The sequence below is a fragment of the Heterodontus francisci genome, chromosome 14 (assembly GCF_036365525.1).
Source record: "Heterodontus francisci isolate sHetFra1 chromosome 14, sHetFra1.hap1, whole genome shotgun sequence".
Classification (NCBI taxonomy): Eukaryota; Metazoa; Chordata; class Chondrichthyes; order Heterodontiformes; family Heterodontidae; genus Heterodontus; species Heterodontus francisci.
This window is the reverse complement of record NC_090384.1, coordinates 47,655,942-47,674,072: the sequence shown is the minus strand read 5'-3', so window position 1 is coordinate 47,674,072 and position 18,131 is coordinate 47,655,942. Positions and strand designations below refer to the sequence as shown.

The 18,131-nt window shown below is 42.9% G+C and overlaps 1 protein-coding gene across 3 annotated transcripts in view; it reads right to left on the bottom strand.

The window, feature by feature from the left end:
* The window catches only part of fads2 (fatty acid desaturase 2), an 87,735-nt gene that overhangs the window by 14,273 nt on the left and 55,331 nt on the right, over positions 1-18,131 (bottom strand). For 2 of the 3 annotated variants that reach the window (XM_068046176.1, XM_068046174.1), the window contains 7 exons: positions 17,613-17,714; positions 16,429-16,554; positions 15,044-15,104; positions 14,877-14,953; positions 14,010-14,107; positions 8,932-9,028; positions 1,524-1,603 (listed from right to left, as the gene is read on the bottom strand). In XM_068046176.1, coding sequence (XP_067902277.1) covers positions 1,524-1,603; positions 8,932-9,028; positions 14,010-14,107; positions 14,877-14,953; positions 15,044-15,104; positions 16,429-16,554; positions 17,613-17,714 — 641 coding nt within the window. The remainder of the gene's footprint in view (positions 1-1,523; positions 1,604-8,931; positions 9,029-14,009; positions 14,108-14,876; positions 14,954-15,043; positions 15,105-16,428; positions 16,555-17,612; positions 17,715-18,131) is intronic. The other variant, XM_068046175.1, reaches the window with a different exon arrangement.

Sequence of the window (18,131 nt, the reverse complement as noted above, 5' to 3'; positions counted from 1 at the left end):
CAAATCCTCTTGTGATAAAGGCCAACATACCATTAGCTCACTGCACCTGCATTTTAGCTTTCAGTGACTTATTGACAAGAACACCCAGGTGATTAATGTGGGCCTACGTCATCCTGGACTCCCTCCCCACTAGCCCTATCTTTCTGCTGGTTCAGAGTCAGCAAGCTGCAGCGGGATGCCTGTTTTTGGCATGCAGCTCACCAATGGCATGATAATGAAGCCTGATCTTTGGAATGGACCAGGCATCCCACCAGCACTTGAGTGTTAAAATCAACAAGTGACATCTCCATCCCCCAGCCAGGGTATGTTACAGATATCTTCAAGGTCCCTAACTCTCAGAACATACAAATCAGTCTCAGTTAAAGAATGAAGTTCTTATATTTTAGTATCCATACACAAATCTCCATTAGTTTGTTATAAAGAAAACAAGTAAACTAAAAGAATTGATAAAAGGGTTGTGATAAATTCAAAACTCTGGAGATCCAAAGCAGCCCCAAATCCTTAGCAAATTTACTGCATCTCACACCATCAGGGGTTTAAACGCATCACCTCATAAAATGTTCCTCAGGTTGGAGAATCTGAGCTCTGAGCAACAACGGATGTTCTTTCTTCATTCACAGCATGTGAGCTTCACTGGAAAGACCAGCAATTATTGACTATCCCTAGTTGCTTGAGAAGGTGGCGGTGAGTTGTCACCTTGTTGAACCATTGCAGTCAATGTGGTAACATGGTCTAGTACAAAGATTTCTTGTTACAAACCAAAACACATGTTACATGCTCCCTGAGATGGGGTTCACTCCTTTATCTGTCAGGTGAACATGCTGACACCAGTGAACTGCACAAAACCACATCATCTGTACTGGAGATGGAGGCTGTTTATATGGCTGCTGTGCCCATCAAACCTGAATGAATATCAGCTCCTCCATCACCTGTACCACCTGGCATCGGCTCTACTCCTATGGCGATCACACAATTGATCTAGAGGCCAAGGTAACAGAATGAGGACATGACCAGTTGAGAGCTGACAGTCGGCTTTTACCCATGTATAACTTATGAACTTTGTGCTTTGTGCGACAGTTTACATATAAGTACCAGTATCAGATCCGTAATGTGCATGATGGACTGTATGAATTAATAACTCAGCACATGTGATACTATAGTAAAGGAGAACAAATGCAGTCAGTGAAATGGCTAATTTAAATCAGAATCACCAAGGAAACAGGAAGAGTCAGTGATCTAGCAACCTTGTCCATTTAAAATGCAGCAGCAAAACAGGGTTATCATGATATATTTATAGGTATCTATTATTGGGTCATTGTTTGACTTATTAAGGTAAAGCATCTTTGTCAATAGAACACATTTTTGCACAGTGTCACAACAAGCATACTCAGATCAGGAGCCCATGAGAAGGTCCCATGAATCAGGTCTGGATTCTAACCTTGGTCTCCAAGAGGTGAAAGGTGTGTGCCAGCCCCTCCCAAAAACATGTCCCCTGCCTCACCAAATGTTTCCTGTTTACTTACTGGTGCTCGATCTGGAAGTTGAGATGGCCACTGAACCAGTCATTGAAGGAAGATTGTTCAATATTACATGTGGAGTCCAACTGGAGAATCAGAAACAGAACTGTAAGTTATGAGCCATCTTGAAGGTCAATGATCTAAAAGCACCTGGCATGCAGGTCATCATTCAGAGTTTAAACTGCTGAGGATGGCCTATAGGCTTGTGCCTCAACACTCCAGCATGCTGACCACACACATCAGGGGCTAGATTTTCAAAACAGTGTTGTGAACCTGACGCCCAGATGATTTCTGGCCTTGTGCCTCAGCTGTGTTGCCAAAGCAATGAGATCTTCAAATGGTAATGCCCTAATTGGATAAGAGGCAAGCTTGGTGGCCAATTAGTGGAGCTGAGTGTCTGCAGGAGGCAGGAGTTGCAACTTGCCAATGCCTTGGCAAGGAGAGCAAGCAGCTCCTCAGAGGGCTAACAGACTGAACAGGTGAGGCAGTGGTGCCATAATAAAACAAAATGTCCTGCACGAGCCTGGCGCATGATCCCCGTGGGCCAAAAACATCTATTTTTCAAACAACAAAATTAGCCCCCATCCGCTGCAAACCCAACAGCTGTACAGTATTGTGCACCAGACTGGTTGGGCTTGCCAGATTCCTCTTTGAAAATTGTGCTGCGGCAGACCCCCCAGACGAGCTTCTGAAGGATGAAAGGTCACATAGACCTGAAACGTTAACTCTGTTTTTCTCTCTCCACCTGCTTCCTGACCTGCTGAGTATTTCTGAAATGAGATTAATGGCTCTTTAATTGGAGGCAAGCAGCTTTCATGTTCCCACCACACTGCCCTCGCATTAAATATTGTGGACTTCCCCAGAAGCATCAGGTTCAGAGGCGACCTCTGGTACTATGATTTTTAAACTGCATCCACTTCAGCTCCCGACCCCACGGGCCCTTGCAAAATCCAGCCTGGGTTTCTCATTCGTTCAATATCAGGCCATGGAGCTGGCTGTTGAGTTTATTGTAAAGCTACAATATCTTTGTTTTGTTTGCATGAGCCAGGAAAAATACAGAACTTAGTTTGCTAAATTGAGCTGAATCAGGTTGAGTGCGACTTCTCTGCATTGTTGCTCTGCCAAGAGCCAACTGTGTTTCAGGAGGCATTGAGCTGCACATTGACAAATCAATCCATCAATGGGGTTTGTTTTAGAAATACATTTTACATCATTACTGAATTCTTCTTAGGCAGGTTGTTATACTCCAGCTACTGACCTTGTACTTGCACAGAGTGACATGTGAATGATAGAGCAGGCTTATACTGCCAATTTCTAAAACACTCTCAGTTTAAGGAGCACTGCATTTAGTTCTGGGCACTGCAACTCAGGAAGGATATATTGGCCTTGTATGGGGTGCAGCTCAGATTCCTAAAAAGGATACTGGGGCTAAAAGGGTAACATTATCAGGACAGGCTGCTTGGAAGAGTGATCTAATTGAAATGTTTATGATTAACAGATTTAATAGGCTGGATGAAGAGAAATTATTTCCTCCGGTGGGAGAGTCCAGATCAAGGATCAAACCTCAAAATTAGAGTTAAGCTGTTCAGGAATAATGTCCGAAAGTATTTCTTTTTTAAAATTTATTCATGGGATGTGGGCGTCGCTGGCCAGGCCAGCATTTATTGCCCATCCTTTATTGCCCTTGAGAAGGTGGTGGTGAGCTGCCTTCTTGAACCACTGCAGTCCATTTGGGGTAGGTAGACCCACAGTGCTGTTAGGAAGGGAAATCCAGGATTTCGACCCAGCGACAGTGAAGGAACGGCGATATAGTTCCAAGTCAGGATGGTGTGTGACTTGGAGGGGAACTTGCAGATGGTGGTGTTCCCATGTATTTGCTGCCCTTGTCCTTCTTGTTGGTAGAGGTCACGGGTTTGGAAGGTGCTGTCTAAGGAGCCTTGGTGCATTACTGCAGTGCATCTTGTAGATGGTACACACTGCTGCTACTGTGCGTTGGTGGTGGAGGGAGTGAATGTTTGTAGATGGGATGTCAATCAAGCGGGCTGCTTTGTCCTGGATGGTGTCGAGCTTCTTGAGTGTTTTTGGAGCAGCACCCATCCAGGCAAGTGGAGAGTATTCCATCACACTCCTGACTTATGCCTTGTAGATGGTGGACAGGCTTTGGGGAGTCAGGAGGTGAGTTACTCGCCTCAGGATTCCTAGCCTCTGATTTGCTCTTGTAGCCACGGTATTTATATGGCTACTCCAGTTCAGTTTCTGGTCAATGGTAACCCCTAGGATGTTGATAGTGCGGGATTCAGCAATGGTAATGCCGTTGAATGTCAAGGGAAGATGGTTAGATTCTCTCTTGTTGGAGATGGTCATTGCCTGGCACTTGTGTGGCGCGAATGTTACTTGCCACTTATCAGCCCAAGCCTGGATATTGTCCAGGTCTTGCTGCATTTCTACATGGACTGCTTCAGTATCTGAGGAGTCACGAATGGTGCTGAACATTGTGCAATCATCAGCGAACATCCCCACTTCTGACCTTATGACTGAAGGAAGGTCATTGATGAAGCAACTGAAGATGGTTGGGCCTAGGACACTACCCTGAGGAACTCCTGCAGTGATGTCCTGGAGCTCAGATGGTTGACCTCCAACAACCACAACCATCTTCCTTTGCACTAGGTATGACTCCAGCCAGCGGAGGGTTTTCCCCCTGATTCCCATTGACCTCAGTTTTGCTAGGGCTCCTTGATGCCAGACTCGGTCAAATGCTGCCTTGATGTCAAGGACAGTCACTCTCAGCTCACCTCTTGAGTTCAGCACTTTTGTCCATGTTTGAACCAAGGCTGTAATGAGGTCAGGAGCTGAGTGGCCCTGGCAGAACCCAAATTGAGCGTCACTGAGCAGGTTGTTGTTAAGCAAGTGCCGCTTGATGGCACTGTTGATGACACCTTCCATCACCTTACTGATGATTGAGTAGACTGATGGGGCGGTAATTGGCCGGGTTGGACTTGTCCTGCTTTTTGTGTACAGGACATACCTGGGCAATTTTCCACATTGCAGGGTAGATGCCAGTGTTGTAGCTGTACTGGAACAGCTTGGCTAGGGGCGCAACAAGTTCTGGAGCACAGGTCTTCAGTATTATTGCCGGAATATTGTCAGGGCCCATAGCTGTTGCAGTATCCAGTGCCTTCAGTTGTTTCTTGATATCACGCGGAATGAATCGAATTGGCTGAAGTCTGGCGTCTGTGATTCTGGGGACTTCAGGAGCAGGCCGTGATGGATCATCAACTCGGCACTTCTGGCTGAAGATTGTTGCAAATGCTTCAGCCTTATCTTTCGCACTGATGTGCTGGGCTCCCCCATCATTGAGGATGGGGATATTTGTGGAGCCACCTCCTCCAGTTAGTTGTTTAATTGTCCACCACCATTCACGGCTGGATGTGGCAGGACTGCAGAGCTTAGATCTTATCCGTTGGTTATGGGGTCACTTAGCTCTGTCTATCACATGCTGCTTACGCAGTTTGGCATGCAAGTAGTCCTGGGTTGTAGCTTCACCAGGTTGACACCTCATTTTGAGGTATGCCTGGTGCTGCTCCTGGCATGCCCTCCTGCACTCTTCATTGAACCAGGGTTGGTCTCCTGGCTTGATGGTAATGGTAGAGTGGGAGATATGCCGGGCCATGAGGTTACAGATTGTGGATGAATACAATTCTGCTGCTGCTGATGGCCCACAGCGTCTCATGGATGCCCAGTTTTGCATTGCTAGATCTGTTCGAAATCTATCCCATTTAGCACGGTGATAGTGCCACACAACACGATGGACGGTATCCTCAATGTGAAGGCAGGACGTCGCCTCCACAAGTACTGTGTGGTGGTCACTCCTACCAATACTGTCATGGATAGAAGCATCTGCGGCAGGCAGATTGGTGAGGACGAGGTCAAGTATGTTTTTCCCTCGTGTTGGTTCCCCCACCACCTGCCGCAGACCCAGTCTAGCAGCTATGTCCTTTAGGACTCGGCCAGCTCGGTCAGTAGTGGTGCTACCGAGCCACTCTTGGTGATGGACATTGAAGTCCCCAACCCAGAGTACATTTTGTGCCCTTGCCACCCTCAGTGCTTCCTCCAAGTGGTGTTCAACATGTTCACACAAAGGGTAGTGGAAATCTGGAACTCTCATCCCAAAAAGCTGCTGAGGCTAGGTCAATCAAAAATTTCAACACTGAAATTTATAGGTTTTTGTTAGGCAAGGATATTAAAGGAAATGGAACCAAGATGGGTATATGGAGTTAAGATACAGATCAAACATGATCTAACTGAATGGCTGAACAGGCTCATGGAACTGAATGACCTACTCCTGTTCTTACGTAACAGAGCTCTGCTCATTAAATTTGAATGTTAGACAGCCAAGTGTTACCTTAGCTCTTTTTTAAAAAGAAAAGCTTGGCTTTGTATCAGCCTGAAGTTATACTGCAGAGAAAATGAAGTGGAAACAGTGCTATATTATCTGCTGAAGTTGGTCTGACATTTGTAGCCTAATCTCGGTTCCAGAAAGAGGAATAATCAGAGCATATTGGGAAAGAAAGGATATGGGGAGCAAAGCAGGACAGTACTTATAATCATACCAAAAAGGACAGGAAAAGATTATGCGGTCCAGCAAGTCTGCCCCACCCTGACCTGGTATAACCAATATGCACCATCAGCTTACTCTCCCGGTCAGGCAATTTCCTGGAATCGGCAAAAATAAAAATTGGGAAAAAAAAGACGCTATGCCAATTTAGGGAAAAACTATGTGAAATCCTCTCCAAAGGCAATCAAGCAAGTTTCAGGATGTCATGGTGACAGCAATTAACTCTCATTTAATCCACCCATCCTCTATAGCTCAAGATGTCTACATCCCTATCTCTGTAACCTCCTCCAGTCCTACAACCATCCGAGATCTCTGCGCTCCTCTTCTGGCCTCTTGCACATCTCCAATTTCCTTTATTCCACCACTGGTGGCCTTGCCTTCAACTACCTAGGGTCTGGAAATCTCTCCCTAAACCTCTCCGCTTCTCTACCTCTCTCTCTCTCCTCCGTTAAGTTGCTCCTTAAAACCTACCTCTTTGACCAAGCTTTTGGTCACCTGTCCTAATGTGGCTCAGTGTCAAATTTTATCTGACTATGCTCCTGTGAAGTGCCTTGGGATGTTTCACTATATTAAAGATGCTATTTAAATGCAAGGTGTTCACTTCCACTCATAGGAACTTGCCCAGCTCCCTTCTGAAAAGTGGAATCAGATGAAGTGGGAAAAAATAATTGCATTTGCAATGGGCCAAACGACCTGTTTCTTTGGTTCTAAACGACCTTCCATCACTTCAGAATAAATAACAAAGCAGAGCCCAAACCACTTCACATTAAATCAAATTATATAGTGCAACCAGTCTGTAGTGCAACCAATTTACTGAAAAGGTCTGTCTTGGAAGAAAATAAACGGCATTTGTAAACAAGTGGTCAAGGTGTTTTGTAGTGACCCAATGGTTCTAGTTGCAGAATGTTGCACGTACTTTCAAAATAAATTGAGTTCAATTCTGGACTCAAGTGTTTTCATTTCCTTTCCCTCAGGATGCTAGAATTAACAGGTCATGCCCAAAACCTCCACTTAACTTCCTCGTTGGGTGATATGCAAAAATGGCCCAATGGTGACAAATCATTACATACTATAGGAATAATGACTGGGTTCTGTTATAATGCTTTCTATGAACCTTCTTCTAAGATAGGGAACTCACTACCCAGAGAATCATGGTCACAAACTCATATCAGCAGTTAACAGCATCATACACTGGGGCACCAAAAAACCACACCACCATAGTGGTCCCCAGAACCACAGGCTTGTTTCTAGGCCTGACTGATAGTGGTAGACTGTTATGTTATTCCTAACCTTTTGCAGTTCAGATTAAAGGTCACAGACCTGAAATGTTAACTCTGTTTTTCTCTCCACTGATGCTGCCAGACCTGAGTATTTCCAGCATTTTCTGTTTTTATTTCAGATTTCCAGCAGCCCCAGTATTTTGCTTTTGTATTTCTGTTATTCCTTATGGTGACTGCTCTGAGACAACATTGCCTCCCACCACTTGATTGATGTTGAATGTCCCGTACTCAATATTGGTCCCAAGCATGACCAATATTGGCAAAACTGGTAGCTCCAAACACCATTTTAGACCAATCAAGAAAGTAAACACCTTAGCCTGATCTGGTCATTATCTTTGGAACAAGCACATCAAATCATTACATTAAAATTGGGCCACTATTTGGAAGCTCTAATGGTCCTAAGCTTCCAATGAGATAACTCAGTGCATGTGCAAGCATTGCTGTAGTTAGTTATCTTCGACACTGTGCAGTTTTAAAATCTGTTACAAATTAGCAGCAAGCATGATCCATGATGACATGAGAGCTTTGCGTCACCAATTACACCAATGCACTGTTTGGTTTAGTTATATGCCAAGGTGCCTTGTAGTCTGACACATCCCTTAAATTTGTCATCCTTTAACTATATGCAATTGTCAGATTCTATCGGACTAGTCAACATCGGACACGGATCTGTGTCATTGTGGTTGCTCTTCTGTATCATGATGAAACTTTAATCTACTATAATTCTAATTATGTTTTAATCAGCTGTCTTCCGTATTCTTCATATTCTGAAGAACAAAGTCATTGAAATGTGATGCTGAAATAGATAAGAACAGGCATATAATTCAATCTGTTTCTCAGGACAAAGACTAGCCTCCATTAATAATTGAAGATCTTTCTCCACAGATTAATGAGGGATCCAGTTTACAACATCTCAATGTGACAATAGAGCCATAGAAATGAAGCACCCTATGGAAGAGTCCCGTTCATTTATGCTCTTGTTGTGCCTCTCTTTTTCCTCACCTCTCTACTGAAAACTGGTGTTCTGTAGGCACAGGACCACTTTCCAGGACATCCTACAAGTAAGCATCCTCCTTCTTGTGACCAGAGAGGAATCATAACTAAGATTGACCCTGTCCTCATTTAACTCTACACAGCCCCACTCTTCCCCAGTCTTCCATATTATATATTTTCAATAAGAGACAGAAAGAACCAACAAACAATGTAAACACAGACCTTCTCATTTGAACCTTCACTGATGCAGCAAAATGATAACAATCAATCAATCAAGATTACACTCTTTAAACAGGATGGCCATTTTAATGGTGGCAACAATTTTGGGCACTTGGAGAAAGTGAGATGCAATGGTCATTTTTTGAAGTTACCCCATGACGTCGCATGTGTGTACTGCTACAATTTAATAGGCAGCCATTTTGATAAGAATACAAGATTCAAGTATACTTGTGTCTTTTTTTAAAATGGAAACTGCCACGAACAGTTAAAAGAAAGTTCCAAAGCTGACTATTATACTGAGCGTTACCTGCATACTGAGCCAGTCCTTATGCTTTTCATCATCAATGTTCATTGGAATATGGTTCATCTGGGTCACCCACACAAACCAGTGGCTCTCTATGAACCTGCAGAGAGAACCGCGGCAGTGGTCAGGTATCAATTGTTACCTAAACTCTTCAAGTGCTGATTCTTCTACATTCTGTTCAGAACAGGCTGTTACTTGTTAATCTGAAACCTCTTCTAGCTGCTCTTCCTCCTTTGAATAATATAAACTGCTACCAGAGAACATTTTCCTTCCCATTTCTGCCTTTCCAATTTTTTCCCTCCCTCTCCTGAAGGCACCAACTCACATTTTGGTACAGTTCCAAAAGGACCAACAGACTTCCTAATGGTCATTCTTCCTGTGTGAGCTTCGACACTACAAGTTGATAAGCTTCAAGAGGTATCACAGCTGAGCATGAATCTGTCCTCATCCAATATCCACATGCAAACACTTTCTAAAAGGGTTAGTAGATAACTATCACATGGCACAAGCCTCACTGATTTTTCTCCTCCGAGCTCAGAGAAACAAAGACCAGTTGTAGCACGCCTACTGCTGTTTGCATCAGCCATGGCTCAACGGTAGCCATTTTGCCTCAAAGTTAGAAGGTTGAATATTGAAGGGTACATGGCATTTAGGAAGGACAGGAACCTCGGAAAAGGTGGAGGGATAGCTCTGTTAATTAATGATGGTATTAGCGCAATAGAGAGGGATGACCTAAGTTCAGGAGACCAGGATGTAGAAGCAGTTTGCGTGGAGATGAGAAATCATAAATGCAAGAAGTCACTTGTGGGAGTGGTGCACAGGCCACCTAACATTAACCACACTGTAGGACAGGGTATAAACCAAGAAATAATGGCTGCTTGTCAGAAAGGTACAGCGATAATTATGGGGGATTTTAACCTACATATAGACTGGAAAAATCAGATGGGTGGAGGTAGCCTAGATGAGGAGTACATAGAATGTTTTTGGGATAATTTCTTGGAACAATACATTCTGGAGCCAACCAGAGAGCAGGCTGTACTAGATCTGGTATTGTGCAATGAGGTAGGACTAATTAATGACCTCATAGTTAAGGTGCCCCTAGGTGGTAGTGATCATAATGTGATTGAATTATTTTGAGGGACAGAAGAGTGGGTCCAAGTCTAGTATTTTAAACTTAAATAAGGACAATTACGAGGGCATGAAAGCAGAGCTAGCTAAAGTGAACTGGAAAATCAGGTTAAGGGATAGGTCAATTGAGATGCAATGGCAGACATTTATGGGGATATTTCAGAATACACAGAATAGATACATTTCAACGAGAAAGAAACATTCCAAGGGTGGGAACCACCATCCATGGTTAACTAAAACAGTTAAAGATAGTGACAAAAAAAAAGAAAAACCCTATAATTGCACAAAGATGAGAGGCAGATCAGAAGATTGGATAGAATATAAAGAACAGCAAAGAGTGACGAAAAGATTGATAAGGAAGGTAAAATTAGAGTATGAGAGAAAGCACAAAATCCAGGCCGACATCCAGGAGATGTTAACTCAAGGCCTTGTCTGCCCTTTCAGGTGAATATAAAAGATTGCGTTGAACTATTTCAAAGAGGAGTGGCGCATTTCCAGTATCCCAGCCAATATTTATCCCTGAACCAACACCTAAAAATGGAATAGAAATATAAAGACAGATAATAAGAGCTTCTATAGATATTTTAAAAAGAAAAGTTAACAAAGTGAGCGTTGGTCCTATAAAAAGTGAGTCTGGGGAATTAATAATGGATAATAAGGAGATGGCAGATGAATTGAACAGATATTTTGCATCGGTCTTCACTATTGAGGATACAAGTAACATCCCAGTATTAGCTGTAAGTCAGGAAATGGAAGGGAGGGAGGAACTCAAGAAAATTACAATCACCAGGGAAGTGGTACTGAACAAATTGTTGGAACTACGGGCTGACAAATCCCTGGGTCCTGATGGACTTCATCCAAGGGTGTTAAAAGAAGTGGCTAGTGAGATAGCTGCTGCGTTAGTTTCAATTATCCAAAATTTCCTAGATTCGGTGAAGGTTCCTTTACATTGGAAAATAGCAAATGTAACTCCTTTATTCAAAAAGGGAGACAGAAAGCAGGAAACTACAGGCCAGTTAGCTTAACATCTGTCTTAAGGAAAATGTTAGAAACTATTATTAAAGACGGTATAGCAGGGCATTTAGAAAAATTCAAGGTAATCAAGCAGAGTCAACATGGTTTATGTGGAAGGGAAATCTGTTTAACCACTTTACTGGAGTTCTTTGAGGCAGTTACATGTGCTGTGGATAAAGGGGAACCAGTGGATGTATTGTACTTAGATTTCCAGAAGGCATTTGATAAAGTGCCACATCAAAGGTTATTGCAGAAAATAAAAACTCATTGTGTAGGGGATAACATATTGGCATGGATAGAAGATTGTTTAGCTAACAGGAAACAGAGAGTAGGCATAAATGGGCCATTTTCTGGTTGGCAAGATGTAACAAGTGGTGTGCCACAGGGATCTGTGCTATGGGCCTCAACTTTTACAATTTATATAAATTACTTAGATGAAAGGACCAAAGGTATGATTGCTAAATTTGCTGATGACGCAAAGATAGGTAGGAAAGTAACTTGTGAGGAGGACATAAGGAGGCTGCAAAGGGATACAGATAGGTTAAGTGAATTGGCAAAGACCTGGCAAATGGAGTATAATGTGGGAAAGTGTGAAATTGTCCACTTTGGCAGGAAGAATAATAAAGAAGCATATTATCTAAATGGTGAGAGATTGCAGAGCTCTGAGATGCAGAGGGATCTGTGTGCCCTAGTGCATGAATCGCAAAAGGTTATAATGCAGGTACAGCACGTAATTAAGAAAGCTAATAGAATGTTATTGTTTATCGCAAGGGGAACTAAATACAAAAGTAGGGAGGTTATGCCTCAGCTATACAGGGCATTGGTGAGACCACATGTGGAGTACTGTGTACAGTACTGGTATCCTTAGTTAAGGAAGAATGTAAATGTGTTGGAGGCAGTACAGAGAAGGTTTACTAGACTAATACCTGGAATGGGCGGGCTGTCTTACAAGGAAAGATTGGACAGGCTAGGCTTGTATCCGCTGGAATTTAGAAGAGTAAGAGGCGACTTGATTGAAACATATAAGATCTTGAGGGGTCTTGACAGGGTGGATGTGGAAAGGATGTTTCACCTTGTGGGAGAATCTACAGCTAGGTGTCACTGTTTAAAAATAAGGGGTCACCCATTAAAGACAGAGATTAGGAGACATTTTTTCTCTCAGAGGGTGGAAATGTGGAGCGATCAGTTCAGCCATGAACTTATTAAATGGCGGAGCAGGCTCGAAGGACCAAGTGGCCTACTCCTGCTCCTAATTCGTATGTTCGTATGTTGTGGGTCCTGCCCATCCAGAGACTTAAGCACAAAATCCAGGCTGACATCCAGGAGATGTTAACTGAAGGCCTTGTCTGCCCTTTCAGGTGAATATAAAAGATTGCGTAGAATATTTCAGAGAGGAGTGGCACGTTTCCAGTATCCCAGCCAATATTTATTACTGAACCAACACCTAAAAATGGATTATCTGCTCATTATCACATTACTGTTTTTAGGACCTTGCTGTGTACAAATTAACTGCTGCATTTCCAGCATTGCAACATTGAGTACACTTTAAAAAAGTACTTCATTGACTGTAAAGTGCTTTGGGATGTCCTGAGGTCATATATAGAAGGCTTTTTTACAGCTGAACTCAACTAACTCAGCACAGATTGGGGATTAAACCTGAATGGCACTGGGTTACATATGGTTTTTACTGACAGACATCTGGAATGCTGGAGAATATTTCTTAATGAACTTTGCTTTCTATAAATGGTAATTTTGTTCAAATTCTAACTAGCTTGTCCATTGTGAAAATTATGTCAGTGGCTTATCACTAAATTGTGATCCTTCCCATCGTGTCTGCTGCAGCACCTTGTCCCAGCAGGTAAAGAAAAAACCTGGAGTTCAGATATCAATGAAGATATAGGTACACAGATCATTAAAATGTCATGAACAGGTACAGAAAATAATCATAAAAGCTAATGGAATTCTGGCCTTTATACCTAGAGGGCTAAAATACAAGAGGGTAGAAGTCATGCTTCAGCTATAAAAAGCCCTGGTTAGACCACATCTGGAACACTGTGAGCAGTTCTGGGCAGCACACCTTGGGAAGGACTGCATTGTAGGTTTACCAGAATGATTTCTGGACTACAAGGGTTAAATCACGAGGAGAGATTACACAAACTAAGGTTGTATATCCTGGAATTTAGAAGATTGAGTGTGATTTGGTCACAGTTTTCAAGATATTAAGAGGAACATATACGGTAGATAGAGAGAGGACTTATTTCCGCTAGTTGGGGGGCTCAAGGACTAGGGGACATAGTTTAAAACTTAGAGCCAAACTTTTCAGGAGTGAGGTTAGGAAACACTTCTTCACGCAAAGGGTGGTAGAAGTTTGGAACTCTCTCCTGCAAAGAGCAATTGATGCTAGATTAATTGTTAATTTTAAATCTGAGATTGATAAGACTTTTATTAGCCAAAGGTATTAAGGGACATGGGGCAAAATGCAGGTATATGGAACTAGGTCACAGATCAGCCATGATCTCCTTGAATGGCAGAACAGGCTCGAGGGACTGAATGGTCTACTCCTGTTCCTGTACGGAACTGCTCTAAATTGACATCAGTTTGAATGAGCCTATTTGGACTGGTGCTTACCAATTACAACAGGAATTTGGGGCAGGTTGGGCATTTGACATCAAACATGTGATTGGATTACCAGGCAATTCATTACTTAAATAACAGGCACAGTCAATGACAGGAGAAAAGAGAAAAGGAGGGGGAAATGTGTCTCTTACAAATTTTGCCATGAGTTACATCCCCTTTCCCTGCACTAAAATGCAAAATTAACCCCAAAATCCTCCCTAACTATTTAAACACGGCAGCACCTTGGTTTATAATCCAAATAAATTATAACATTAGTGACTATGACTGAAACAACAGGAGGAGTTCTCTCCAACTGTACATACCTGACAAACATGACTAAGAGTATAGAACCAAAAAATCCATAAAAAGGGATGAAGGTGTTGAAGTAGCGGATGTAGTATGTTGTTGCCCAGGCAAGATCCTGCAAAGTGGAGAAGAAGTAGACTGAACTGTGTTAGAGACATTGTGATATTATTACTGATTTACAATAAATGTAAAAGTTATGATATTGCTCTGATGTGTGCACAATGCAATGATTCCAGATAGCATAAGGTAAAACCTGAAGCATGCACTATCACTTCCCTTCAGGTTGTGTCATTTGAAGCATTTTTTGGGGGTACATTTTGTGCTCAAAGTGTGGGATGTTACTCCTGGGGAGTGGAATTGCTGGAGTGGATTGCAAATGTAACCAGGTTCCAACCCCCACTGCCTGGCCCTCCTACTCTGGGCAGAAGTCAAACTTTCCTTCCTCCCAGGCCCCAGGAATTTGGTGCTAATGTGTCAATCTACTGTGGCTCTCAGTTACATGTTGTACAGCATCTCTTTATGCACAAGCAAAAGTTGATATAATCCTGATGTGCTACACTACATGGTGTTGGTACATCTTCTGGTGCCCAGAATGTCCTACATAACGTGGCCCTCAACTCAAGAGGTGTAAGTACCACACAAAAGGTGGTGCTTCCTTTCAGGGAGGCAGGGAGAACTCTCAGATCCAGACACCCTTGGAATTTCTCACACTAGCCCCACTGGCTAGTTCTAGGGATAAGGGTCACCAGCCTGTCCTTTCCGTCAGGCAACAGCAGAATGCAGTGCAGGGAAGACAAAGAGGAAACATAAAATTCAAAGTGGGAGCTGGTGAGAAGTAGGAGAGGGAAAACAAAACCTTGTGTTAAATATTCTGATGTACTTACCACCCAATCTCGACGGGTAATCATGGTCATCATTATCTGAATGTAGAAGTACACCGGGATTAACAGGGGTGGACCAACTGAAAGAGAAAGCAGTAAGTGATACCACACCAGGAAACAACCGTCACAACTGACAGCATCACACTGACTGGTCAAGCAGCCATACTTACTGAGGAAAAAGTACCCGTGCTGATAGTTGTAAGGCAAATACTTGATCTTCCGTTTTCCAAACTACAGCGACAAAAAAGGAATTAGATGGAATCAGGTTAGCATCTACAGAAGACCTTCAGTACACAGGACTGTAAATCCTGCACAGGAACATTTGAACTAAGGATCCGTTATTCCATATAAAACTATCTAAACGTTTTGATTAGACTCCAACTTGCAACGCCCTCCCAGGTATCCATTGTTCTATAGCGGTAATTTTGCAGTGCAACACTCCCAGGAGGGTGCTACACTTGCAGGGAGTACATTTATCCTTGATTCTTCATCCTGTTCTGCCTGTGAGCACAGCTAACTTCCAGAAGCAAAGAATCACAGAATACCAAATATATATTATATACAAACACATCATCCAAACTTCTGATTGGATTGTATTCAGCCTGTAAACTCAATCTCAGGTGTCCACTTTTCTATATATGATCATTCACATCCTTCAATTAGATTATGGGTAGTTGAAAGCAGTGGGAAGGAGGAAGCAAGTGTCCCAATACCCCCAGTAGTTTCATAAGCGTCTGTTAAACCTGCCTTCTGCCATCACAGTATCCCCAGTGCCTCTTCCTTTCATTCATGCTGGCCATTCAGAGGGGCATTCACTGCCTACTTACTATCATTTACATGTAATGGGTTTGGGAAGTGAGCAGGTGAGTGCTGTTATCACCAAATGGAGCAGAGGAAAAACTACCAGCTGTCATTTGTAGGAGCAACGGTTTGGCCCATTTTCTTCCACTTTCCAACCTGCGACCTTCTGCGAACAGGTGGTTTTACAAAGAAATTCCAGGCTGCAGGAAGGTGCAAGTCCTGGCCCACCATACTTCCAATGGGAAATGTGAATGGAAGGAAAACTGACATCTACAACTCACTTCCGGCTATCTGTTATTCTACATATAAACGATCTGAACCCCTTGATTAGATTTCAAGCTGTTGCTCCTGTGTATCTGCTATTCTGTTACAGAAGTATTTTTCTCCAGTTGCTAATGTTAGTGAGTGTAAAACATGTTTCCTGCTGTATACGAACAGTGAGTTATTTTTTGACATTGAGGGAAATATTCCAGTCCACACAATTTGTCTTCTTCCTGGATCCTTACTTTATTGAAATCACGATGCATTGCACTGTTCCTACTCTAACTCACTCATTCCCCAGGACCATAAAATTGTGTAACTCCTTACCTTCCTCAGGCTTCCTTTCCTACTTCAATCCACAGTCTTACAACACAAGCTTGGCATCATGAAGTCAGTGCTCCCTGATTTATCTCACCTTCTCTTTCCAGCCTTAGTCTTGCCCGCACTATGGGCCCTGGCCCTTCACCTAGGTTTCTCAATAAAAAGAAATTACCTCCACAGGCTGGGTATCTCCCAATACAAACACTTTCAGCATGTTCACATCAGGGTCCTTATTAAAGATGTTGGGCTTGGCATGGTGCTGGAAGTGTCGATGATTCCACCAGTTTCCAGATGCGCCCTTATAACAGAGAGACAATATCACACAATATAGCATGGCAATCCCTGCTCGCACTGCCTTTAATATGGTCATCAAACTTCAAGTTAAATCCGGTTCTTGTATGAGCTTCAAATTCTCCTTCAGCCACCCACACAAGTTTCGGTATCTCACTCAATCCCACCAGGTTTAGTGTCTCACATTTTTTGACAATTGTTCTCAGCATTTGATCTCTGTCAGAACTATCGTTGAACAGCTGGCATAATTGCAGCCCATTCCTTCTCACTTTTACTTGCAGCATTGCTATGCCACAGATACCAGTATGAGCCTATATTCACTGAGAACAGTCTAGGGCTGGCAAACACAATTTGTCGGCTCCTGTGGTGCTATCTAGTCCAGGAAATAAAGTTATGCAGACCTTTGCTCAAATGTTAATGTTATTGGACTTTCCTTTTGGCTTTTCTTTAACACCAGAAATAGTTAAAACACAGTTAAGGAGTTTCCAGGCAATCCAGTCAAACTTTAACCTTGGCTTTGCTTATGGCCACAGATAAATTGCAATGGGTGAAGCAGAAATGTTGTGACTCTCTCTCCTGGAGGTAAGTCTTAGTGCTCCAACAACATAATCATGGTGAGCTGCTAGATGGTTCCGACCCCAAACACCAACCTGCTCCTTCCTGGATGTGGGAGTTGGTGGGGGGGGGCCCTACATTGAAAAACTATGCCTTGGCAAAGGGTTTGCACACATGAAATGCCAACTTGTCTGTTCTCTCCACTGATGCTATCTCATCTGTTGAGTGTTTCCAAAAGGTTTCTGGCTTTATGTCACATTACTGCAAATTGTGGAACCAGCTAGTTTTATGCAGTCTGGGATGAGTGAAGCTGAAGTTTCTCCAGCCACCTTCAGAATCATCAAGAAAACTAACTTCAGCCCCAATATAATCATAGATCACACCAATTCATTGCAAGGTCTGTTGGAATAGACTGGAGGAAACCCTGCAATATTCCCTCTTTTTAAATTAGTTGCTTTGTCTTAAGAACACCCACCCTACCATCACCCCACCCCCCAGCTCAATACTTGCCTTCATGTGACCGATCAGGAACTTGTGTAGCAGATGGTTCCATTTTGAATTCCGAAAGACAGACAAATGTCCAAAGTCATGCTGAAGCCAGCCTGACTGAGCCTGCAATCCAAAAAGAGATAAACATTTTCCTTGTATTGGAAAGGGATAGGAAAATAGATCAAATTCTCTTTACTGTTTTACAGAAAGTAATAAAAACAGTGGTCCTCCCAGATGTACAGTTCAGTGGCTCTCACCTGTACTCTCCTCCTCCCACCCCCTAACTGCTGATCAGTTCATCCAACAACAAAACTCTGCACTATTTTGTGGGAGTCATTGTTCCATCCTGCTGTGGAGGCACCATTTTCAACCAAGGTTTGTGATACCTGAAAACATGCTGAAGGTGCCTGTTCGTTCAATGTAGGGCTGATGCGTTATTCTCAAAAGGAGAATTACTCAATGTTTCTATCCAGGAGATATTCAAGAGTCATAAAAGGCTCGCCTTGTGCAAAAAGTGGAAGAGTATAAATCCCTGCTGCA